Below are 24,838 nucleotides of genomic sequence, written 5' to 3'. Positions count from 1 at the left end.
CTGAGCCGAGAGGTGGGGGCTGGAGCCTGCCTTCCCTTGAAAGAGAACCTGAGACAGAACCAAGAAGCCTTTCTGTCCTGGACAGTGGTGCTTACTACAGCTGGTGCCTCAGATACACACAGCCCGTTCAGTGGCGCCCACGGCGCCCGTGCCCATCCGGTGCTTGAGTGTTGTGCTTACACTCCAGGAAGTCTCCTTGTAGCAGCCCCAGACACGTGAAACACAGGCTTCTAGAGGAGGAAGGCCTAGGCTGGTGGGAGCCCCAGGGCTTCGTTCTTTCAGTCCGGGAATGATGGTTTAACTTGCAGTGAGACCTTGGGTAAATCTTGTCTGTCTGGCATCAGTGAGGGAAATGAACAGCATGACCTCTGTGAATCCAGCTCATGTGATGGTCTTGGCTGGGACTCAATTCCTGTTTCTAAGCTTCATACTCCCCACACGCAGGAGAGGTCACATGGCTGCCTGTGGCCACGACCTGCCATTTACTGAGTATGGGAGACGGAGAGGCGAACAGGAATGTTTGGAAACCTGGTAGAAAGCTAATGCTGTCTCCACCCCCCATATCCTGGGGCATGGATGTCGATGGAGTTCCTCCTGTGTGCTGGGCCAAGGGATATAGAGGGGGCCAGCCAGGGGGACTCTGATCTTAAAAAACTTTCGGTCAATAAATAGGGTCATTCCAGGCTGATTTGTGAAGAAAAGAAAACAGTGAAATGGATTAGAGAGGAAGGACTGGGAGGCTTAGCTGGAGATTTTGTTTGTTTGTTTATTTATTTATTTATTTGAGTGGGGTGGGGCTTGAGGCAGGGTTTCTCTGTGTAGCCCTGGCAGTCCTAGGACTCCCAATGTAGACCAGGCTTGCCTCGAACTCACAGAGACAGAACTCACAGAGACCCACCTGTCTTTGTCTCCTGAGTGCTGGGAATAAAGGCATGTGCCACCAGGGCCCAGCTAGAGAATTTAAATGCCAAACTAACTCTTCATGGATTTAGCCATGAAAGGTCTGGGCACAGTGCCGTCCAGACAAAGGAGCCTGCAGTGCAAAAGCTCTAGGGTAGATGTGTTCAGAAGCCGTGCAGAGTGGAGGGGGAAACTTGACGGCCTAGGGACTTGTCAGCATCAAGAAGGAAGCCTCTAGAGCCTTTCTTAGTAACGTTGCTGTGTCTTGAGCATGACCTGGGTGCCGGTCGTCAGCCGTAGCTCTTGATAGACTTACTCATTACCCATTGGATACACAAGGGAATGAAGGCTTGGAGAACCACCCAGATGATGTTACATGGTGCTCAGCAGAGGGGCTGGCTCTTAGAGCCAAGCAGCTTGGAGATATATATATGTACGCACGCACGCACACACACGCACACACGCACGCACACACGCACACACACACTCTCACCTCTACCACCTGCCTCAGGTGGCCTCCAGGGAGGAAGCTCAGCACGTGCTCAGGCCCCCGAGGCTGTTTCTCAGAAGTCCAGTAGTGAGGGCGGCTGATAACCTAGACAGGAGCTTGTGGAGGCGCCCGTTTCCTACCCCATCCGCCTTATGGGTAGGGTGTGTCACCTGGCCCAGTAAGCTGTACCCCGGTGGGCACAGACGTGCTGTTGATAATGTGTGTAGACGTGAGAAGCAGATGTGAGATCTGGGGGTGAGTCTGCTCAGAGCCACGCGGTAGACTTGCCAGCGTCCCCATTTTCACTAGCAGTGGGCTCGGCACTTACAAGGTATTCCTAGCCAGGGTGGGATGGTAGAGTCAGTTTCAGAAAAGGATTTTATAATTCTTTACCAAACCACTGCAATCAAGGCCTTTGAGCCCATGGTGAGCTTCCAGACACTTGACATTCCAACAGCAGCCAGCATGGAAGGATCCTGGAAAGCCTGCTGCCTCAGGCAACTGAGGCCAGCTTCTGCGGCTTTGGCCCTGACCATCTTCAGACTGGGCTGCTGCCCTGCTGACTTTAGCATGGCCCTGGGCATGGGGCATGAAATACTTGATTTTCTCGTGAGGTGAAATCCTCGGGCTGGCCCTGGGTAGGGAAGGCCTTGGCCGAGCCCCAGGGCCAGGAGAGAAGTGAAAGCCAGAAGCAGCCTGGTTTTGAGTTTTGTCTGCCTCTCCTCAAAGTTCAGCCATGCCCAGAGCCTAAGAGTGTGGTCTCCACAGTATAGGCTGAGACACCACCCCCCCTCACCCCCGATGGAGCGCTGGAAAGGGCAGGTTGCTGTGGGCCTAAGAAGCTAACCTGGCTTCAATAAAAGCCTCATTCAGAGCTGCTAAACCCCTTCCATATGTGCGCCTTGGGAACTTCAAAGTTCTCAAGAGGGGGAGGGGAGGCAAGGAAAAGCGAAGGGGCCTCATCTGAGTGTTTTAGAATACGGAGTCAGCCTAGCCTGTCTGTGGCTGGCTTGGGAGGAGGTGGGCAAACTGTGGCCATAGGGCACCTTCAGGGCAGCCCTGCTGTGCCTATTTCATTCAGGGAGAGGCGGCTAGAAAGTTAGAGCTGGCTGCACTTTACAGTGAGGCCGCTGGGCCACTGGGAAGGTGAGGTGACAGTTTCTGGAGCCTGGCCCTGGTCTTTTCTGACCCAGTTGCTGAGCTGGAAGGCAGGATGGAGGCCCGTTCCTCTGCCCGTCCCTGAGCTCAGCAGCCACGTTGACAGAATCTTAAGTGCCCTGCTGTAGGAAGGCGAGGCCGTCTCTTGGCAGATCCTTTTCCCCACTGTCTGCCCTGCTGTGCCTCTTCACGCCTGTGGTATGTCCCAATGACAGGCTGGCTTAGTTTCCCAGGAGATCCAGCCCTAAGCCGGTGTCTACTTAGGATGACAAGGGAAAGTTAGCCCAGGACCGCCACTATGTCTCATGGTATCAGAGTCATAGGACTTGTACCCACAGCAAATGTGGTACCTTACCTGGGTCAAGGATCCCTAGAAATATCCAGACACCAGATACCTTTAGTTTGGTACCCATCAGCAGCTGTTTTTATTAAGGCCCTTGAGTCATGTGATGCTCCTGTGCTGCCTTTCAGCACAGCAGCTTTAGCACGCTGGATTTAACTGCCCTTGTTAAAGAACATTTCACTTTCCTAAATCTCTAAAGCCTGCTGTAGGGGGGTGTGTGTGTGCGTGTGTGTGTGTGTGCGTGCGCGTGTGTGCGTGTGTGTGTGTGTGTGCATGCGCGTGTGTGCGTATGTGCGTGTGTGTGTGTGTGTGTGTGTGTGTGTGTGTGTGTGTGTGTGTACACCTTCCAGAAAAGGACAAGGATGGGTCTCAGTCTCAGCAGGCCAAAGGCAGAGTAGACTAGGAATAGGACTGTAGGAACAGCCCCAGGGGACAGGAGGTTAGGGGCTTGTGCAGGAGGCTGAGCCCCTCAGCCTCTGGTCTCCAGTGCTGTGGCAATGGTAGAGGTGGGTGCCCTAAGAAAGGGGGGAGGTTTCACTTTCAGAGGTGTGGGCCTGGAGCCCCACTGAGCATTGTCACCAGGGGTGTGCGTCATCCACTGAGCCACTGGGTTGCATCCCTGGGCACTGCTCACTGACGACTGCGCTTCCCTCTGCCACTTTGCACTGAGACCAGAGGTGTGGCTGGTTGTGGCTTCTTCCTGTGTGTCCCCAGATGCTCATAGGCAGGCCTCTTACTGAAGATTAAACCGCCCACCGGGGGGCGGGACATGTTAGATGCTGAAGCAGCAGCAGCATCATTCCCAGAACCCTGAAGGGCTAGCTGTGTGGTAGAGGACACGGGGCATGGTGGAATGTGGCCCAACAGTCAGGAGGATTCAGGCCTGATGATGGTTTGGTCCACTGATGGAGAACAGGAAAAGACTCCAGCGACAAGAGTAACACAGGCTTGCTCTGTGCCTCCTGAATGCCGGGCACAGGGAAGTGGCCCAGAAGTGATGGGGTTACCTGTCCGGGCTCCTCAAAGTTGGGCCTGGGGAGGAAGGAATTCTTACACCTGAGGATGTTCCGAAACTCAAACTGCGTGTCCTTGGAGCCTCACCTTTAGAAGACCATGTTGGTTCTTCCTGTCCTAAACATGGAGTCGCTTTGGTCTAAAAAGAGTGACAGCTGTGACTGGGATTCTAGCAGAGCCTCTGCAGTGTGTGGCTTATGGCCTGGCGCACTCTTGGACAGTAGTCTAAAGGCCTCCGCTTCTCATAGGGAGAGGGCAGAACCTGTGGCTACAGTTGGACTGTAGACTGTTGCGTTGCTGTGTGTCTGTGTATGGCCACTGCTTAATAACTTCCTCTAAGGCGCCTTCGGGCCTGATTCTCTGTTACCTGAGCCCCACCCTAGGGGGTGGAGCCTCACTAAAGGGATGCTCCCTGTGGGTCTACCCAACCTAGTCCTTCACAAACCCCATTGACCTTTCTCCTTCAGATGGTCTGACACCTTTCACTCAGTGTCTGTTCCTGGGATGCATGGATGGCACCTGTCTCTGGGACTCACCGATTGTCCCCTCTGACTGACATCCCAGGGGCTGGCTCCTGCACCCTGAGCACTAATCTAATCAGGAAATAGCAGAGTCCACAGTTCCCAGGGGTTATAAATAGTCACAGCAACTTAGGCAGCGTCGTTTCTCTGGAAAATGTGCCATGTCCCTCTTGGCTCCCCACCCTCCCTTCTCTGTATTTAAATGACATCCTGAAATAGACTTGGTTTCCCAAGGCTGCCGGCCTCCTGGGAAACTGGGTATTGTTAGGGCACTGAGAAACTGGGAAGGCCTTTTCAAGTGGGTACTACGGGGCACCTGTGGCAGGAACCGAGGATGTGGCCGTGGTAGAAACTCACAGAAAACAAGAAGGGCACTTGACCCACAGCTGTCCCAAGAAAGGCCGGAGCATGTGAACACAGCAGATGGCACCCAGCAGTCGGCAGGCAGGCCGGAATGTGGAGAGGAGCAAGAACCTTCTTAGTCCTGTGTTTCTCCTCTAGGGCTTTCTGGAAGAAGCAACTAGAACGAGACCTTAGCATCAGCGATGGCTTTACCTATTTGAAAAGCTCCCAGGAAAACAGACTTCATGTGTGAGAAACAGAGGAAACAGGAAGTTTGTGCTGGAAGCATCTAGAAGTCTGGTGTCTCTTTTCTGAGTGAATCATGGTGCCAGCAGCTGCCTCTCCAGAGTGCAGGTGCCAGGATAGGCATGTTGCATAGTATCCTGCAGATGTAGCCAAGAGAGTAAATCGGGGAGATGTGACTGCAGCTGGTGCACATTGCCTAGGCATGTGACGCCGCGCAGGTTCCTCACCATTAGAATGGGACAGCTCTGAAGGCTTAAGCCACAAAGGGTTTGTCAATATGTCAGACTTACACAGAACGTTCAATTCAGGCAGCCTTGTGAAGGAGGCTCGTCAGTGACCCACTCAAACTCACGAGATAGAACGGGAGACCCAGGCCGTCATCATCTCCTGCCATCAACTCCAGGAGGCAGGGACCATTGGCTCTGTCAAGAGGAGGCACCAGGCCATAGGGTCCTCAGACAGGAAAGGGATGTAAGGTGACTCTGGCTAGGTTTCAGGATCATAAAGCAGCCTCTGGCTTCTGCTGGTACCTAGAAAGTTGTACTTTCAAAAGGATTGGTCATAAGCCAGGCATGATTATGCACATCTGAAACTCCAGCAGACGCGGAGGCAGGAGGATTGAGAGTTCCAGGGCAGCCAGGGTGCATAGCAAGACCCTGTCTCAAGAATCTACAAAGCAAGGGATGTGTATCCGAGTCCACATCAGATCCCTCAACCGTGTGGGCCACCTGTGTGGGCTCCTTGGAGGGGGCAGAGGGATAGAACCAGGGCAGACGGAGGCCCTGTCTGTAAAGACCCAGCAGTCTTAAAGACGAAGTAAGAGGAACTGTGAAAAGGCCCAGGATTTGGGGACAAAAGTCGAGAGAAAAGGGAGGTTTAGGAAAGTAAAGCCAAAGTTGGGGCTTCTTTTGTTTCCCAATAGCACCCTTGGCCTTGAGCCTTCTGTATGAAGGGGCCCCGGCCGCAGTATGCTGATAGCTGTCTTTGTTGGAGGCCGTCCTGTGCTCAGGGTCTCTGCCTAAGAAATATGTGTGCGCGCGCTTGGTTCTCTCCATACTACAATCTCTGTTCTCAATGCCGTTCCTCCTCTGGGCAAGGAGCTGACTGTTGAACACGGGGCCTGACCCTCTGTAGCCTCAACGCAGGCCCAGAGTAAGCCAGGTGGTCATCAGACCCCATCAGGGTGACAGACAGGAGAAGGACTTGGGCTCTTTTTTTATGGGGACAGTAGCCTGGTAGGGGCGTATGTGCTTGAGAGGGGCAAAGGCTTGCTGAGGACCTAGGTGGGCAGGTAGATTCAGCGCTGATCCCCTGAGGGAGAGGGTCACCTTCTGTGAGGCACTGTGCTGGCTCCTGACCACCACATTGTCAGATGGGCCTTGTCACCTCAAAACATGAGCTCATTCTTGTGTTTTTAAGTGGATGATGGTGGGTGTTGAATCACTGTGGTAATTAGATTCCACTGCATGCACTTAAAGGATGATGTCACCGTTTTTTAAGATGTCAATATTTACATTATTCTGGAAGTGATATTCTTTACAGCTCCTTAAACTTGCTATAGAAATGTTGAGATGTTGACTTTAAAATGTGCTGGGGTCGGAGGAGGCTGGCTGGGGAGACAGTGAGGTGGTGGGTCGGTGACACGGGGGTAGCGTGGTTTGAGTGTCTCATTCTGTCTAATGGGTGCCAAGGGCTGGAGGTTCTCAAGGAAATCGGGAAGCCCTGGTGTTCCCCCACTTTTCTTGCTCATTTAAGTGCGTGATGTACATAGTGTTCACTTGTGTACGGTTGTTGCCCGGCTGACTGTGTGGTGCTCAGGAGCCAGCACAACATGATGGCCCCTCCTCTTCAGGGAATCGGGTCCTTCCCTAGGGAAGGCTGGGGAGGGCTCCGATGGGCCGAAGCCACTTCAGCAGGTTCATCTCGAGATAAGCATCTAAGCTTCTGCCTTTCTGACCCTCTCCTTCCCTCACATTCCCCCTCTCTGTCTCTGCAGCTGGATCCACAGACTGTAGAAACCAAGAACTGGCATACAGATGTGATTGAAATGAATGGGGTAAGGACATCTGAACTGCGCGGCCGTCTCTCCTGCCATACTCCCCTCCCTCAGACCAGTGTTCTCTCCTTGGCCACACCCTTCCCCATCCCCCAACTGCAGGTGTGCGTGAAGCCCTGCAAGGCTTGAGGTATCCCTGTTTGCAGTCTTGGGGAGAGAGACCCTATGTTTGGTGACACTGATGCCCTGGGGGATTTGTCCCTCCTCCACCCCCTGACCAGATCAAAGTGGAATTCTCCATGAAATTTACCAGCCGTGACATGAGTTTGAAGAGGACTCCGTCCAAAAAGCAGACAGGTGTCTTCGGAGTGAAGATCAGCGTGGTGACCAAGTAAGTTGCTGCCTTGGAGACCAAACTGCTTCAGTACCTGGGTGCCAGCCACCTCCCACCTCCCAGCCCCCTGCCCATGCTAGCAGCTTAATCAACCAGCCACCACAGGCAGCCAGTCTCGAGGCCAGAAATGACTCCCAGGACACTTTAGAAATAAGTAGGCCAACGTAGAAATGGTGGACAATCCCAGGGGGCAGCCAGAGTATCTGTTTCCTACAATAAACAAGAAGTGACAGTGACTGTGGGTCCACATTTGGGCTTTGGCAGCGGTAAGCTGGAGTCAGAGGGTGGCTGGCTGGGAAAGGGCCACACCCGTAAGGCCACTCTGCCCCTCTGGGCTTTTTGTTCCCAGGTCCTGACCTACCCTGGTCATGTGGATTAGCTCCTTAGCCTCCCCATGAGCATATCTGTTGTTTTCCCATTTCTCCTTGAGCATTTTTTCTACATTGCTAGGGCTTGAACCCAGGCTCTGATGCTTGCCACCGAGCTACCCTACCCCCCCCCAGGCGTGTTGAGTCCACTGGGATGTTCTTGCCCCACCCTTTGAGCCACCTTCCACCCATGCTCATTGCTGTACCTCAACAAGCCCCAGGCCTTCCTTGGCCTTGCCTCCGACACTCCCCCCACCCCCCTCAAGGGGCTAAGGCTGCACAAGGCTGAGGTGTGCCGTGGAGGAGCTAGAGGGCACAGCCGGTGTGAGACGCTCCCTCCATGTTCTGTGCACCTGTGTCCTGCAGGCGGGAGCGCTCCAAGGTGCCCTACATCGTACGGCAGTGTATAGAGGAGGTGGAGAAGAGGGGCATTGAGGAGGTCGGCATCTACAGGATATCGGGCGTGGCCACGGACATCCAGGCCCTGAAGGCTGTCTTTGATGCCAGTGAGTAGTGAGGCCCAGTGGGCGTGGGTGGTATCCAAGCAGCTAGTGGAGAGCAGAGAGGCCTCGGCCCATGCCCTGTAGTTTGCTGTGGTGTGAAGGAGGCTGTTTCCGAGTCCCCTGACAAGTTACATGGTCTGCATCTTGTCACTTAGTCTCCCTCACTCAGCTTCTTGACCATGGCCACAATTAGGATGACATTCGGAGAGGTCAGGTCACCCACTCTGGGTTTCCCAGCTTTTCTAGGGTTTTGCACCAGAACTTAAATAAGACATTTCTGATTCCAGAGCATATATTGTCGGCGCGGGCTCTCCCTGCCGTCTCTAGGCCCTGATACCATGTGTCAGGTCCCCTCTGTAGTGGGGCCTGGCCCTCAGTTTCTTCTTTTCCATCCTGTTGGGTCAGGCTAAGGAAGTGCTCAGGATGCCTGAACTAGGCAGGCAGCGATGAGTCCAGGTAGGGCAAGGATAGGATTAGGGGCTGAGAACATGCTGCTGCATGGCTCCCCGGAACATGTGTGTGTGTGCTATGTGGTGTGCGTGTAGCTCTGGGACACTGAGTGACAAGTTAGGTCCCTCCTCTCTTCTGAGAAGTCACGGCAAATAGACCCCAGCCTGTCCCTTGCTGCCCTTTCCTACAGATAACAGCTGAGTTGACATACAGTAGACCTTGTGGGTACCATTTGTGTTCCGCCTTCTTATGGGGAGGCCAAAGGCTGAAGCGCGGTGGGTGGCGGTCGGAGGGGCACATCTGAGGGACTGAAATAGTATTGAGGGCTGCCGCAGAGGAGACGATGCCTCAGAGGTCAGTGTGGCCTCTGATCTTGGCCCCTCCTGAACAGATAACAAGGACATCCTACTGATGCTGAGTGACATGGACATCAACGCCATCGCTGGTACCCTCAAGCTCTACTTTCGGGAACTGCCCGAGCCCCTCCTCACAGACCGACTTTACCCAGCCTTCATGGAGGGCATCGGTGAGGCTTCTGGGGCCCTACGGGTTGGTTGGGCTAAGTCTCTTAGATAAAATGAAAAGCAGGAGGAGATGTCCCAGGCATTCCAGTCACTGGCTTATCCAATCACTGGCTTATCCAGTGCAGTCTGTCCTTGGGGCTGAAGGGCTTGAGACTGAGGTGCTGCCTGCTGAGGCTGCGCCCTTTCTCACCTGCCCCTCTGCCCGTGTGTCCGCTTTGTGGTTCCCCATTTCACACTGGTCTGCTTCCTGGAAACTCAGGCCGGTAGAGGAGAAGTGCCTGAGCTGTCAGTTTCCAAGGCTAGAGAGGAAGCTGGGTTAAAGCTACAGTATTCCGGGGGGAAGGTGTCCTGATCCCATGGAATGGCTCTCCTCATTGCCCAAGCACTGGCCAGTGGAGTTCTTGTGCCCACCTACACGGTCCACTTCCAGACCTGGCACAACGCTGCCATCTTCTTCAGACCCCATGGAGAACGTGAAACGTGGGGAAGTTGTTCAGCCTAGGCACCACCATGGGAGGTGTTTGGCTAGTACTAATGTGTAACTAAGGGGCACTGGGGTGATGGCCAGCGCAGAGGGGACGGAGGAGGCTGCGCCCCAGCCTACCTTCTAGCCATGTTACCAGCTATAGTGGTGCATGCCGGGGGGCGGGGGGGGGGACCCACTGCTGACAGCCCACACACAGCCTAGGCCCGCACTCACCTGCCCTCCAGCCAGGCCGTACCCTAGCCCTTTCTCCTCCTGCAGCCCTGTCAGACCCTGCTGCCAAGGAGAACTGCATGATGCACCTACTCCGCTCCCTGCCCGACCCCAACCTCATCACCTTCCTTTTCCTGCTGGAACACTTGAAAAGGTAAGGAGGAGAGAGAGGCAGCGCCCAGCTCAGAGCAGCCACTTGCCCCACCGGACCCATCGTCTCCTCGCCACCTCCTGGGTAATGGCCCGTGTTAGGCTAACCACAGCAGCCTGAGTGGTGGCTTTTCCACCTCCTGCGCTCACTCACGTTCTGTTGTTGGGAAACTGTGGCTAGCTCCTAATGGCAGCCTAAAATAACTGGCACATGCCTATAGTCAGGGTGCTGAAGCAGGAGGATTGCTTAAACAGTCCCTTGGGTGGGTTTTAATCTGTGGGTCCCAAAGGCAGCCATTTAGTCAGCAGTTTTTATTTATTTATTATTTTATTTTTATTATTATTATTATCATTATTATTATTATTATTATTATTATTATTATTATTATTATTATTTTGTTTTTGTTTTTGTTTTTGTTTTTGTTTTTCAAGACAGGGACTTGGCTGTCCTGGACTCGCTTTGTAGACCAGGCTGGCCTCGAACTCAACAATGATCTGTCTGCCTTTGCCTCCCAAGTGCTGGGATTACAGGCATGCGCCACCATGCCCAGCTTTAGTCAGTAGTTTTTATTTTGTATATTTGTATATTCTGTGCCTGTGTGTCTGTACGTGTGCCTTGTGTGTAGAGGTCAGAGGACAACTTGTAGAAGTCGATTGTATTATGTGGATTCTGGGGTCTGGACTCAGGTCGTCAGATTTGGCAGCCAGGACCTTTAACCACTGAGCCATCTCAACAGCCCAATGTAGCACCTCCCCCATCCTCCAGAGTTGAGGAGTGGATTGAACTCAGGGCCTCGCGCTTTGTTAGGCAAGTGCTCTACCACTGAGTTAATTCCCTAACCCCTCAATGTCGCATTTTTTTAAAAAGTGAAATGGAAAGAGCAGCAAAAGTGTGTACTGCAAGCAAAGGTATTGTTTTGTTCCCTTCCCTGTAGATGTGTGTCCTGGATTACATCATCAGTTGCGTTTATTATGGGTCAGTTTAGAATCTGAAACCTACTGGTCTTGGCCTGGCCCATACGTTATAGAACAGGGGAAACTGAGACCCTAAGCCCAACAGAGACTTGCTTGGCTTAGCAGTGAAATTGTACTTAAAACCCACATCTTCCAAGGCTAGACTAAGACTCCTTACCTTCCCCTCACCCCTCTCATGGTCGGGGCAAACCAGAGTGGCAAACCAGAGCTGTTCCAGCTGACATCACTTTGTCACTACTAGCTTTAGTACCAGTGTGTTCTCAGCACTCACAGCCCAGGACTAATCGCAGACACCAATTGAAAGGAGGTCACTTGGTGTTCCTTAAATCCACTTGCTACTTTGGACCAGTGCCTCTGAGCTCGTCCTCTCATCTGGGTGCTGGCTGTGGCTCAGCCAGGTCAGGCTCTGGAGGGCCAGTGGGGACCCAGGCACAGCTGGGGCTAGAGCCTTGTTTTTCTCATCATGAGACAATGCCCCTCCCTCTGGTTTGGCTGGGACCAAAGTCTCAACCAGTTCCCAGCTAGTTTGGTGAACATTGTGGGAGGACATGCTGAGGAGGAATGGAAAGGGAAAATGTTTTCCGTCCTGGGAACTGGGCCTGCATAAGGGTTGGGGCAGGGAAAGGGGAAGAGAGAATTGGGCCCACATCTGAGTTCATGGGCAGGGGGGAAGAGTGTGTGTGTGTGTGTGTGTGTGTGTGTGTGTGTGTGTGTGTGTGTGTGTGTGTGTGTGAGAGAGAGAGAGAGAGAGAGGTGTGTGTGTGTGAGAGAGAGGTGGGGGGGAGTGTGTGTGTGTATGTGTGTGAGAGAGAGAGAGGGAGGTGTGTGTGAGAGAGAGAGACACAGAAACAGAGAGAGAGAACTGGGCCCACATCTGGGTGTGTGTGTGTGTGTGTGTGTGTGTGTGTGTGTGTGTGTGTGTGTGTGTGTGTGTTTGTAGGGCTCGCCAGCTGCACAGCTGCCTGCTGGCACTGCAGTGTTTGCCTGTTTCCAAAGCAGTCGGCAGGCACATTTGTGACTCCTGCCCAGAGGATGGCAGTCACGTTGGCGAGTAGGCTGAGAGGCCCTGTCCAGGGTTTGTGCACATCTAAGCCCCAGCAACATCTGTTAGTATGGAGTCTGCGGGAGGTCCAGAATTTCTTGGTGTGTTTGGTGATGCTGAGCCTCCCTGGACAGTAGCCACAGATGGCAGCTCCTACTGACACTCAGGGGACGTGTCAACAGAGTACCTGGTCTGTTATACAAGAGAAGCAGGGAAAATCTGGAAAGAGCCAGGGAAGGCCATGAGGCTGGCCTTCCAGAGGAAATGAGGAATTCAGCCCCCAGACTTGCTCCTGCTACAACACAGCCTGCATAACTGTGGCCTCAGCTAGCAGCTGCCTCTGGGCAAAGGGCCTCCCTGCCCTGCCCTGTCCACTGTGTACTCCTCACAACTGTACTACTGTTGGATTCTGGATAAAAAAGCAAAATAGTAAGCGTGACTCTTGGAGAGACTGCTCAGGGTTCAGATCAAGTCCAGCACCTATGAGCTGTGTGACTGTGGCTAAGTCACTTAACCTCTCTGTTCCTCACCTCAATGGGGAGAAAGGTAATGACACTTGCCTCAAAATGACTGGCTGTGTACAGTCTTACAGGACGAGTTCTTAGAACAGTAGTATTCCCCATCTTACTGTAATGTTTTTATCTAAGTCAAGGGTGATACCAGTGAGAGTTGCTAGCCCTTCTGGCATGGCAGTTTTCCATCAGCTTGGCAGATAGCCTGGGAGCTAGGGGTATGTTATGGCAGTATCCTGGGTTGCGGCCGGGACCTCACCCCCTTAGCCTGAAGGGAGGCTAGGTGAGTGCCCCTTTGATGTCCCTGGGAGAGCTTCTCCAAGTGCCTTCAACTTCCATCATCCCAGAGCTCCAAGGGCTGCTGAGCGGTGACAACCTTGTTCTTATTTCTTCTTCTCAGGGTTGCCGAGAAGGAGCCCATCAACAAGATGTCGCTTCACAACCTGGCCACCGTGTTTGGCCCGACGTTACTGAGACCCTCAGAAGTGGAGAGCAAAGCACATCTCACGTCGGCTGCAGACATCTGGTCCCATGATGTCATGGCCCAGGTACTGAGTAGGCCCCACGCCCCCGCCTAGGCAGCTGAGTCGGTGGTGTACAGGACAGCCCAAGAGCAGGGCCACAGAGCATCCTCCCTGCTCAGGGCAAGACAAACAAGGGTGCCATCTGGTTTCCTGAGAGTGCTTCAGTCTCAGACAGAAAATTTGGGGCTGGTGACTGACCTTAGGGTCAAGCTTCTCACCTTCCATGCCCAGGGCAGGCCCATTGACCCTTGGCCCTGCAGCGCCCTCTAGGGCTCCAAGTGAGCAAAGAAACCTGACCTTCCAATAGAGAAGCTGCCAGAGTGAGGCCGGGGAGTGATGGGGAGTGACGTGGGTGACACAGACCTGGGAGGCAAGGGCCCCAACCCGTCTTCCTGTCTCCCACAGGTTCAGGTTCTACTCTACTACCTGCAGCACCCCCCCATTTCCTTCGCAGAACTGAAGCGGAATACACTGTACTTCTCCACAGACGTTTAGCCTGGGGTGGGCAGCTGTGGGCGTGGCCAGAGCCAGCTCTGCAGCCAGGGCCCAAACACAGACTTGAAAGACTGCAACAGAACCCCACCCCCCCACCCCAGCCCAGCACTGCAGAGTCCAAGGGAAGCCACCCTCCAAGAACTGGACCGTGTGCATCTTTTGTGCCACCGTGTACAAAGCCAGCTGACCAGCCCCCAGCCACCTCACCACACCCCAGCTCCTACCCTCCATACCTCTGAGTGTGTCTGATGCTCTGTGCTGTCCAGGAATTGTTTCATGTCTATTTGTCATGCAGAAAAGGTAGTGGCTGAGCCAGTGTGGGCACAGTCAAGCCTGCTTTGTTCTTTCATTTTTTTTTTTTCCCCCAACACTTCTTTTCTGCCTGAGTCCAGTCCTAGACTTTATTTTTGCGCTGTGTAATTGCTGCCAGCTTCTCTCCTGGCCCTGCTCCCAGATTGCAGCGTCTCTGCCCTCTCCATCTTCCCAGCCTGCTGCGTGCATGTGCAGCACGGGGCTTTGCTCTATCACTGGAAAGTTCTGCAGAGGCCCTGGGCAGTGGTGGTGTCCAACGTGCTGTGTGCCGCCCATGGCCTCCTTGCGCTCCACCTGTGGAAGCACACTTGGCTTTCCTTGCTGTCTGTGCAAATGTTGAACACGGAGACGGACACACACTAACCCTCGGCACAGAGCTGGAGAGCTGACTTCTAGAATGTTATGTTTGAGAATTGCCATGTCTGGGGTTTGTCTGTTCTGTCTCCTGCCTACCAGTGCGGCATCCTCAACTGTTTTCTTCTATTGCTGAATTTTCTGTTCCGTTTGCCCTGGTGTTATGTATTTTCTTTGAGTGTAGTGACCCACAAGTGTCCTGCCATCAGTAGAGGTTGGGAACGCACCTGAAGGGTGTGGTTGGCACCCAGGCTGTGAAGGAACAAGGTGGGTGAAGCAGCCAGCAGTGGCAAACCAAGGGAAGCCAGTCTTCGCAGTAAAGACCTGCTGGGGCTATCCTAGCGGAGCACAGCCTCCTGCAGGGCAGCTTCCGTGGCTGAGTCAGGTGTCCAGATGAAAACAGGCTTCTGTCCTGGAACCTGGAACCTCACATACCTCGTGGTACTTTCGCCTTAGATTTTACACTCTCAACAGCCAAGCACTGCCACGGGGCAGCCACATTGCCATGCATGCCTCAGGGCCTAGGAAGAGCAGACATGACCCAGCTGGAACAATCCTGCCCTGGATTCTTAAGTTCAGGGGGTAAACCCAAGTGTATGAGAAGTTGGGGGACAGGTTGCCTCTTTTGTGGGTCCTGCTGGGGCTCCAGAGCAGCAGGTGTCACTCCCAGCTCTTTGACCTATCGCTTGGTACTAAAAAGGTGGTTTGCTCCCGAAGCACCATTCCTAGTCTGAGCAGCAGCAACCAGCCTGTGGCAGTTAGGGGAAGGTGTGCCTGTCGTCGGGGCTTGAGCTGCCACACGGCTTCCTGTCTCTTCTACGTGGTAGTTGACTCTTGGCCCGCAGGATTGGGGAAGCCAGCTGTCATTGTGTGCGCTCAGGGCTAAGTCTAAGGAAGGGTTTGCTGGCCCCCAAGCTGTTGTTTGGTGAGAGGCAGGGCTCTTTCCCTGTTCATACCTGTTGCCTTTGACAGAACGGTACAGTTTGTGCACGCAGGAGGAAGGAATGCCAACTTCCCGGCTGCCTGTTAGCAGTTTAACAAGGAGCCTTGCTGTCTCGAACAGGTGAACAAGAGTGCCCTCGAGTGTAAAGATCGCGTCATTCAGCCACCATTGGGCACCCAGGTGCTGGTGTGTGGCATTCTTGCTTCCAGAGGATTGATGGTAACGAATTCAGATCCCAACTGGAGCTGCCTGCAGCTCAAAACAGTGCCTCCTGTCCCTACGGAACGAGGGATGCTGGCGTCTCGGCATCAGCTCCTGCAGCCCCAGCTTGCTTAGGCAGTACAACAGCAGGGAAGCTGGAGGGGCTGAGAATTATCAAAGGTTCCTATTATTTATAAATTCCACCCCAAGTGGAGGGCATCAGGTGCCAGACCTGAACTGAGGTGCATCAAGGAATTATCTGGTGGTCCTCTTGAGATGGGGTCGTGTGGCCCAGAGCCCCTCGTTGCTGGCAGGCCACCAGGAGATAGGGCCTGGGAACCCAGGTGTGCCTGTACTTGCTTGGGCAACAACTTGAGGGCTGCCAGCTTTTGCTGACAAGGTATGATGGGACCCCCCAATAAGTTGGTATGGATATATTTTTTTTTGTCTCATGTTTAAACTTATGTAGATTATTATAAATTGATGTAAACCACGTGAGAGGGAAATGTTAATAAAAAAAAAATTGCAAAGCCTCAACATTTGCACAAAACTCAGCCCCGTGGTGTGGATGTTTGTGTTCTCAGTGGTCTAGGGAAGACCACTAATCTAAATATTTAAATCCTTCCAGCTGTACCCAGATGTGTTTCCAGGAACCTGTTTATCTGTCTATCCTTGAACCTCCCTTTTGATTTTTGGGGACTGTGGCAGTTGGAGAAAGCCCTGTTAGCACTCTGTAAACATTTCTAAGTCACTGCTGCTGCGGTTCCCTTCACAGGATACTCACTGCGGACCTGGTCAATCCTGTGCCTGGGAAAGATGGCAGCAGGGGGCCCATAGCCTTCCACTACCTTGTATGTATTGTCCTTGAAATTAGCATGTCTTTGGGCAGCCTGAGACCTGCATCTCCTAAGAGCCCCACCCTCCTTTGGCAGAGCCAATAGGGTTCACATGGGACTTCACCAGCCATTGGACACTGTTTACCCTGGAGATCGGGAACAGATGTGTCTGCGAATTGCTGTTTGGTTTATGAGCTCATACTGACTCCCAGCCATCTAAGACAGGAAGCTATTCATCTCCTCTTGATTGAGTTGTCCACGTGTGATGGCACCATTTCTTGTATTGGGGCTCATGTGGAACACCAGCTGGTCAGAGACTTTGGGCACCTGAGCACTTTGACAAGTACCAGGTAGAATCCATCCTTGCACCAAAGTGTTCCTAAGATGAAGAATTCACAGACAGTAGAGAAAACACTCTGAGAGTTGTTTTCAAAAGAGCTTTGGGGTATGCTCCAGCCAGTTTTTCAGTAAGGAAGCCACCTGCTTTTGAAATAAGGGCAGGCACCATACAGAATTCACTGGAAGTTAGAAGGTGGGGAGGGGTGTTCACAAGTCAAGTGCTTGCCTAGCACGCACGGAGCCTTGGATTCTCTCAACGAACGAATGAAAAAGATTCACAAGAGAATCTGAGCTCTCTGCACTAACACTCATTCCAAGGAAACCGCAAAAAGGTGTTACTATGCATTTGATACCATCGCTCACATACAAATACACACCCAGATGACTAAGTTGAAGTTCAATCTTTGAATTCTGCTTAAGAGGGGGGAAAAAAAAAGTAAAAGCCAAAGAAGAGCTTAATGGAGAACCGGGTGGTGGTGGATAGGCCTTCAACCTCAGATCTGGGCCAGCAGCTCCTGTGTGATTGTGGTGGTGTGCATCTGAGAGCGTGGCTGGACTGCTGCGGGGGACAGGCTTAAGTGACGAATGACTGTGGTGACAAAAGGACAGTTCCCACAAAGTTTGAGACTAGCAGTCCCACAGTTCTTTAGAGGTTTCCTAACTTTTTAAAAAAATTCATTATAATTTATTCGCATTACATCCCGACTGGTTTCCCAATCTTTCCGTTGGACAGTCACTTTTTGGACCACCTGTCATCTTTTGTAGGAGATATGAAATCTGAAAAACTAGCTCTTTTTAACAGTATATACACTTTAAAAGAAAAGGGGGTGGGGGGGTGGGGTAGAGTCTTTTGCCTGCATGTATGTTGGTGCACCACTCAGGCACCTGCTGCCCTCAGAGGTCAGGAGAGGGCCTTGGGTCCCTGGAACTAGAGTTAGTTACAAATAGTGGTGAACCACAGTGTGGGTGCTGGGAACCAAACCTGGGACTTCCGGAAGAGTAGCCAGTGCTATTAGCCAGTAAGCCGCCATACCAGCCCATATATATATATTTAAATGAGGATAGCAAGATACTAAGTGCAATGAAATGACATCATTGCCTGATGGCGTAAGTTTACTTTGCCCTGCCCTGGTATTCAAGATGAATGCCAGCACACAATCTCAAGGCAGAGGAGCTTCCTGGCTATGGGCAAACATAGTGCCATCTCCCTGTTCGCAGCTGGAGAGCTGAGTGGTCAGGACTGAGCCTGGTTCAAGCCACTGCCCCCTGATCTGCTTACTGCAAGGAGACAATCTGGCATACCATCTCCCCTGAAAAACCTGGTGGAATTCAGAAGTAGAAAAGTACAGCTGCTCCAATGGCTGGAGGCAGAGAACGGTGATGTGGGTCCCTCACACCACCAACTGTGGAGGGAAACAACTGGCTTCACCCCTGAAGCAACGCCAAGTGTGTAGAAACTGCTCCAAAGACGAGCTCTGAAGGTGGCTGGCGCCGTCCTTCCTCTCGGGCCGTTTCCTTCACCGTAGGTAATAATCGATTGCAGCAGAGAAAGCAGCAAACCCGCCACAACCGATGGCCCCGGCCTTTACACCAGCTGCAAAGCAAACACAAGCAACACCCCGCTCTTAACAGGTGCTGGGTTGGACTATGCTTACAACAAGTTTGCACCGCAAATGCAAAGAAACCAAATTAATGCCTCATTAAGGTTTCAATGGAGCAATATATCCCATCCAAACCAGCATCTAACTATACATTTGCTTAGCTGTTCTCATTCCAAACAGTGGTAGGGAACCAGCCCCTCACAGTCAGGAACTGGCTAAGGGAAGCAGCCCTTGGGATCAAATGAAAGCATATGGCCTTATCCCCTGAACTGTTTATGGAGTAAATTCCTGGGAAGGTGATCAAAGCCATCCTGTGGGAGCTGAGCTCACAGCCCTGGGGGAGCTACACTATGGAAGGCCAAAAGAGAAGCTGCTCTGCCAACCATACATGGCTATGAGGGGCCAGTGCAGCTTTAATGGCAGCAAGTCACTGGCTCTCAGAAGATGAGAGGCTTTTGCTCTGGGTACGTAACTGTGAGTGATGGAGTGTGGCCCAGCAATACATGCTGCTTGCTGCTTCTAGGAGCGTGCAAGTGCTTGACGCCACTGCTCCACACTCAACAGGGATGGAAGGTGCAGGGCGCGTGGCTTCTCACTGATAACCTAGCAGTTTTAGGATGTCTGCACTCAGCTTTCTTCCATCGCCACCCCTATTTATTTATTATTTATTATTATTTATTCTTTATCCCCTATGGACTAGTTGGTTGAATGATTGGTTTTTCACAGCAGGATTTCTCTCTCTAGTCCTGGCTGCCCTAGAACTCGCTCTGCAGACTAGACTGGCCTTGAATACACAGAGATCCTTCTTCCTCTGCCTCCTCAGTGATGGGATTAAGGTGTGCACCATCACTGTGTGTGTGTGTGTGTGTGTGTGTGTGTGTGTGTGTGTGTACAGAGAGTTAGCTCCTTTGGAGCTGCACTTGCAGGGAGCTGTGAGGGCTCGGGGAACTGAACTTGCAGGAATAGCACCTGCTCTTAACCACTGGACTGAGCCACCTCTCCAACCAGCCACATTGGGCTTCGGAGACAAAGGTCTCTTGCCTCTTCCTGAGGGCTGGGCTTACATGCATGTCCCACTGTGCCCAGTGTGTGCGCTTAGCTTTCAATTAATAGAAATCTAAGCGTCTTCAACTGCAGAAAGACACAGCTATTAAAATTTATACACAAAATTCAAACTGGGTCTGTAGCTCAGTTTAAGAACTCATGCTTAGTGTTTACAAGGACTGGGTCTGGTTCCCAGAACTGTAAAACTGTATAAAATTAAGAAGAAGTGCCCTCTTCTGGCATGCAGACAGAACGCTGTATACATAATGAATAAATAAACCTTTAAAAAGAAAAAAACATGTTCGTATCCTTGAAATGCCAGGAAAAAAATCTCAGCACAGCTTGAAAGTGTGGACAAACGGACAGCTCAGGGCGCAGTGACTTAGCTAGGCTTCTGCGCTATCCCACATGCCAGCGTCATCTCACACACTCAGTATGGAAGCTCTTTTTTTTCTGGGAAACCCCTGGTTCTATGGTTAAGTGTGAATGAACTTCCCCACCCCACAGGTCTTTAGACATCTTTAGTTGTCTCATCTAAAGATGCTGTGAGCATCTGGCCAAACAGCCCGCAATGCACATGACTCCATTCAGCACGCGGGGCTGGAGGGGCGGCTCGGCAGGTAGAGGGACAACTGTTCCTCTTGCAGAGGACCCATGTTGGCTCCCACCAGTCATGTGGCTCACAGCTGTCTAGAGTTCCAGTCCAAGGGACCTGATGCCCTCCTCTGGCACCAGGCACACATGTGGTACACAGACATACATGTAGGCAAAATACCCATACAAAACAGTTTTTTTAAAAAAGAAAGATTTTATGTGGTCCCAAACCTCTCAAGACCAAGGATGAGCAAGCCTAGCACTGATGGAGGTGCCAGCAAGTTTCCAGAGCCCAGTTTACCCAGAAGCAGCCAGGGCTTATTTGTCAGAGGGGAGAATGGATCAAGCATCCTTGGAACACTCGTGTTGGGAAATGTCAACATCAGCACGTTGCTCCCCGACCACAGGAGAAAACCACTGGGAGCTGTTTACTAACCTCTGAAACCTATGGCTCCCCCGGTGATGCAGCCGCTGATGACACTGTTCTTCCAGTCCGACCTTCCCCGGTACTGTGGGCGGAAAGAGGCTATTCAGAGCCAGGGAAATGAGCCAAGGGAAGATCCTAAAATGTGTATGTGCTTATGCATGCTTCCAGCAGGTGGCACCAGAGGGCTGACGTCAAGTCTAGCATTGGGAAATAATCAAAATTTATGTTCACTAGTATAATTTTTCTTTCTCTTCTTTGTTTCAAACAGGGTTTCTCCATGTAGCCCTGGCTGTCCTGGAACTCATTCTGTAGACCAGGCTCGCCTTGAACTCAGCAGTCTGCCTGCCTCTGCCTCCTGAGTGCTGGAATTAAAGGCGTGAGTATAGTTGGAATCATTAACACCATTACCAGGGTCGGGGGTGTGGCCCAGTGGTTGAACTCTTGCCTTCTATGCATAAAGCACCAAGCCCAACTCCTACTGCCGAGTAACTTAAAGAAAAAAAGAAAAAAAAATCACTTAGCTACAGAAGATTAAAAAAAAAAAAAGCAAAACCCATTTTTACATATTATAAATAAGTAAGACCTTCACATTAGGGGCTGGAGAGATGGCTCAGAGGTTAAGAGCACTCACTGCTCTTCCAAAGGTCCTGAGTTCAATTCCCAGCAACCACGTGGTGGCTCACAACCATCTATAATGTGATCTGATGCCCTCTTCTGGTGTGCAGGTGTACATGCAGGCAGAGCATGTTACGTACAGACAAAACACTGTATACATAATAAATAAACAAATCTTTAAAAAAGAAAAGTTTGCCAGGTGTGGTGGTGCATGACTTTAATCCCAGCACTCAGGAGGCAGAGGTAGGTGGATCTCTCTGAGTTCTAGGCCAGCCTGGTCTATGTAAGTGAGTTCTGGGGCAAGCAGGGTTACACTGTAAGACCCTGTCTCAAAAAAGGGGGGCAGGGAGCTGGAAAGATGGCTCAGTAGTTAGAAGCACTGGTTGCTCTTCCAGAGGACCCTGGCTCAATTCGCAGGACGCACATGACAGCTAACAACTGCCTGTACCTCCAGTCAAGAGAGCAGATTACCGCCCCCCACCCCCACCACCAGGCATGCACATGGCACACATACAAACATGCACACAAAATTTCTTTTAAAGACGATTTTTTTGAAAAAAAAGTGTGCAATGGCAGCAGACAGAGATTTCTTAGGAAGCAAGAAGCACTTACAGATTCTACCAAGCACTCGGTGCACGAAAACATGGCGCCCACAATGGCAAAGTTTTTGGCGTAGGACATCCCTCTCTGTCCCATGTCTTTCAGGACTTCTCTTGCAGTTGGTGTGCGGTAAGGGTCCTTAGGGTCAAAGCCTACGTTGGTATCAATGCCAGCAGTAAAGATCCCAAATGCACCTCCCAAGACAAACCCTAGAAGCAAGCAGAGAGAAGAGTTCATTTGCACACTCTGGGCACCACCACTGGCCATGTCTGGTGTCGGGTTTCCTCTACAGCACACATCCAAGTCTACGCCCCCCCCCCATGCAAGCTCCCCTCCCCCCCCCCCCCCCCCCCCCCGCAAGATTTCTTCCTCTCACTTTCCTGCTCTTCAGCTTTCCGCCTCTGCTCCTCTGTAGACCGGCCACCCTCCAGCTTAGCTACAAGCCTGTGTATCACTCCCTTGGCCATGAGAATATTCCTACGTCACTGGGTCATGTACCAGGTATTCCAGAAGACACCTCATTTTTCACAATAACTTGTGAGGCACATGTTACCGGCCTCTCTTTCTGGATTTTTTGTTTGTTTGAGACAGGGTCTCATTATGTGATCCTTAGCTGGCCTGGAACTTGCTACTGTAGAACAGGGCTAGCTTGAACTCAAGAGATACATCTGCCTTTAATCCCAGCACTTGGAAGGCGGAGGCAGAGGCAGGCAGATTGCTGTGAGTTTGAGGCCAGCCTGGTCTACAAAGCAAGTCTTTGTAGAACAGCCAAGGCTATACAGAGAAATTCTGTCCCGAAAAACAAAAACAAAAAACAAAGAGAGACAGACAGACAGACAGACAGACAGACTACCACTCAGCTGTCCTCTCTAAACTAATACTCAGAGATGTTAAGTAACCGTCTCCAAAGTCACTTGGCTATTAAAGGTGAAATCCTGTGTTACAACAAATGACTTGTCTGAGCCCTGGACATTTCTTTGTGTATGTGGGTGTAGGCCAGAGGTCAATCCTGGGGTGTCGTTCCTCAAGAACCATCCATTTTCTTTGTTGTTGTTGTGCTGTTGCTGTTATTATTTTTTGTTTGTTTGTTTGTTTTTTGAGACAGTTTCTCTGTGTAACAGCCCTGGCTGTCCTCTGCCTCTCCAGTGCTGAGATTAGAGGCTTGTGCCACCTCACCCAGCCATACCTGGCTTTTTAACATGGATGCTGGCTATTGAACTCAAATCTTCACCTTGTGTGGCAAGCACTTTACCAACTGAACTTTCTCCCCAGCCATTTTTTTATTTTTATTTTTTTCGTTTTTTGAGTCAGGGTTTCTCTGTGTAGCCTTGGCTGTCCTGGATTCACTTTGTGGAGCAGGCTGGCCTCGAACTCACAGCGATCCGCCTGCCTCTGCCTCCCGAGTGCTGGGATTAAAGGTGTGCGCCACCACCGTCCAGCCTCCCCAACCATTTCTGTATCAATGAAACTAGACATCTCTCCTCCCCAGATTTTTCCAATCACTTCAGCTCCAAAACACACTCCTCCCTCCCACCCCACCCCTGTAGACCAGGCTGTCCCGGATCTCAGAGAGATCCGCCTGCCTCTGCCTCCGGAGTGCTGGGATTAAAGGCGTGCGCCACCACCTTCCAGCAAAAGTTTTCAAATCCCTAACTTCTGCCTTTGAGGACCTTTGCATTTGCAATTCCCTAATGTGTCTGCGGCACCAGCTCTTCTGCCAGGGTCCTAGATGGTCTCAATCAGGGCTCTGGTCACTTTCATCCATAGTCCCACTGCCTGGCACGTGACAGCTGATTAGTAACCAACGTACTGAATAAACGAAGGAAGCAAGGCGGGCAAACACTTAGCGCTCCGCAGACCCTGCCTGCGAATGTTAACGCCAGGGTCAAGAGGGGCATCTCTGGGTTCCCTGAGCCAGTCGGGGTGCAATCAAAGTCGAGACCCACAGGTTCCTCGCCTCCCAGGCACGTGATCTTAGCAAGGAACCCAAAAGCTCCCCCCCCAAACCCTCAGCCTCCCCCCCCAAACCCCACGAGTCTCGCCTCACCTCCCACGCAGGCCAGCACAGCCTTGAAGGCGCAACTTTCCATCGCCCTCTCGATCATCTTTTGTTCCTCGCTCTTGGAGGGACTCGGGATCCCGCCCAGGCTGCCAGGCTCCAGGAGCCGGGGCTGACGCTTGTCGCCCACCAGGTACTGCAAAAGAAGGCTGTACTGCAGCGGAGCTTCGGCGGAACCCATTGCCTCGGAAGCTGAAGCCCCGGCCTTGGGGGCGGCCGCCGCCATGGCCGCACGAACTCTAGAACCTCTCGCGTCGTACTTCCCACAGCCGATTCCACACACTTCTCTAGGAGTCCAGCCAGCGTAACACAGCCGCAGATTCGCCACACTGAGGAAGTCGGCCTGTGCTGTGCATCAGCTTCGAGGACGCTATCATGTTTCCCCTAAAGCCTCTTGGAAACAGTGAGTCAAGTTTGTAAGGCATTGCTACAAGCACTGACAAACAAGGTTCAGGGTCTCCAGAACACCCCCCCCCCTCAACTAATAGGGGCTCCGATGTGGTGCGTGCCGGGATTTGTAGTTCTAACTCGAACCGTCTAACTACATTTCCCAGAAAGCTGAGCGCGCTCGCAGGCCTTGGTTGCTTCCTTGGAACAGCGGCCGGGCTCTTACCAGGCTGCAGCTCGCTTAACGTGCAGCAGGGGGCGTGCGTGTCCGCTTTGTTGCCAGGCCAAGCAGCGGTGACCCTGGTACTCAATTAAAACTACAGGCTGCTTGGTGGTTTTCTGAGCTTTGTAAGTAAATGTTGAAACATGGCATAAATGTGCTCAAGAGATATTTTGTTACATAGTTATTAGGCCTTTGAGGAGGAAAAAAGGGACCAGAAAATGAGCTGAGCGGTGGTAGAGCATGCCTTCAATACCAGCACTCAGGAGACAGAGGCCAGCCTGGTCTACAGAGCGAGTACAGGACAGCCAAGGCTACACAAAGAAATCCTGTCTGGGGTGCAGGGTCGGAGTGAGAATCGGGGGCTTTGGTGACGACGACAATTGTGATTCTGCTTCGTGTAAAGTAAAAACTATATCGCTACACTACATGCACCTGCAGCCCCAGGCTGGCAATTTATTTCACCGTCTTAGCTAAGACAAACACCCACGAAAACAGCGCTGCTTACAGATGCGGGTTTGGTGTCTAAAATCCTCCATATTTTTCTTGCTCCTGTCCCCACCAGGCTACCAAGCAAGCTAAGTTTGAAGTTTCTAGTGGTTTCTTCATTCTTGAATCGTTTCACTAAACTTCTCAGATGCATGTGACAGCCAGCACTTTCT

The 24,838-nt window shown here is 51.9% G+C and overlaps 2 protein-coding genes across 5 annotated transcripts in view; one reads left to right on the top strand and one right to left on the bottom strand.

The window, feature by feature from the left end:
* Abr (ABR activator of RhoGEF and GTPase) overlaps positions 1-13,737 on the top strand; it is a 194,165-nt gene extending 180,428 nt beyond the window's left edge. For all 4 annotated transcript variants that reach the window (XM_051157993.1, XM_051157994.1, XM_051157995.1 and 1 more), the window contains 7 exons: positions 7,011-7,070; positions 7,292-7,401; positions 8,139-8,278; positions 9,117-9,251; positions 9,995-10,100; positions 13,026-13,173; positions 13,555-13,737. In XM_051157993.1, coding sequence (XP_051013950.1) covers positions 7,011-7,070; positions 7,292-7,401; positions 8,139-8,278; positions 9,117-9,251; positions 9,995-10,100; positions 13,026-13,173; positions 13,555-13,644 — 789 coding nt within the window. In that variant the 3' untranslated portion in view covers positions 13,645-13,737. The remainder of the gene's footprint in view (positions 1-7,010; positions 7,071-7,291; positions 7,402-8,138; positions 8,279-9,116; positions 9,252-9,994; positions 10,101-13,025; positions 13,174-13,554) is intronic.
* A 3,964-nt stretch (positions 13,738-17,701) lies between these two features.
* On the bottom strand, positions 17,702-23,864 carry Timm22 (translocase of inner mitochondrial membrane 22). The gene is made up of 4 exons (XM_051157990.1): positions 23,558-23,864; positions 21,523-21,719; positions 20,305-20,377; positions 17,702-18,223 (listed from the first exon to the last, which is right to left on the bottom strand). The coding sequence occupies exons 1-4, from the start codon at positions 23,793-23,795 to the stop codon at positions 18,147-18,149; spliced, it is 585 nt and encodes a 194-aa protein (XP_051013947.1). The 5' UTR covers positions 23,796-23,864; the 3' UTR covers positions 17,702-18,146.
* Positions 23,865-24,838: the final 974 nt, after the last annotated feature.

This window comes from Acomys russatus, chromosome 16 (assembly GCF_903995435.1).
Source record: "Acomys russatus chromosome 16, mAcoRus1.1, whole genome shotgun sequence".
Lineage (NCBI taxonomy): Eukaryota > Metazoa > Chordata > Mammalia > Rodentia > Muridae > Acomys > Acomys russatus.
The sequence above is the reverse complement of the archived record's forward strand: the minus strand, read 5'-3'. Positions and strand labels throughout refer to the sequence as shown.

Coding starts and splice junctions, on each gene's coding strand:
- Timm22 (XM_051157990.1), bottom strand. CDS start 23,795: ATGGCGGCGGCCGCCCCCAAGGCCGGGGCTTCAGCTTCCGAGGCAATG. Junction 21,720..23,557: donor TGTGCTGGCCTGCGTGGGAG/GTGAGGCGAGAC, acceptor GCTTGCTTCTAG/GGTTTGTCTTGGGAGGTGCA. Junction 18,224..20,304: donor GGGAGCCATAGGTTTCAGAG/GTTAGTAAACAG, acceptor TTTGCTTTGCAG/CTGGTGTAAAGGCCGGGGCC.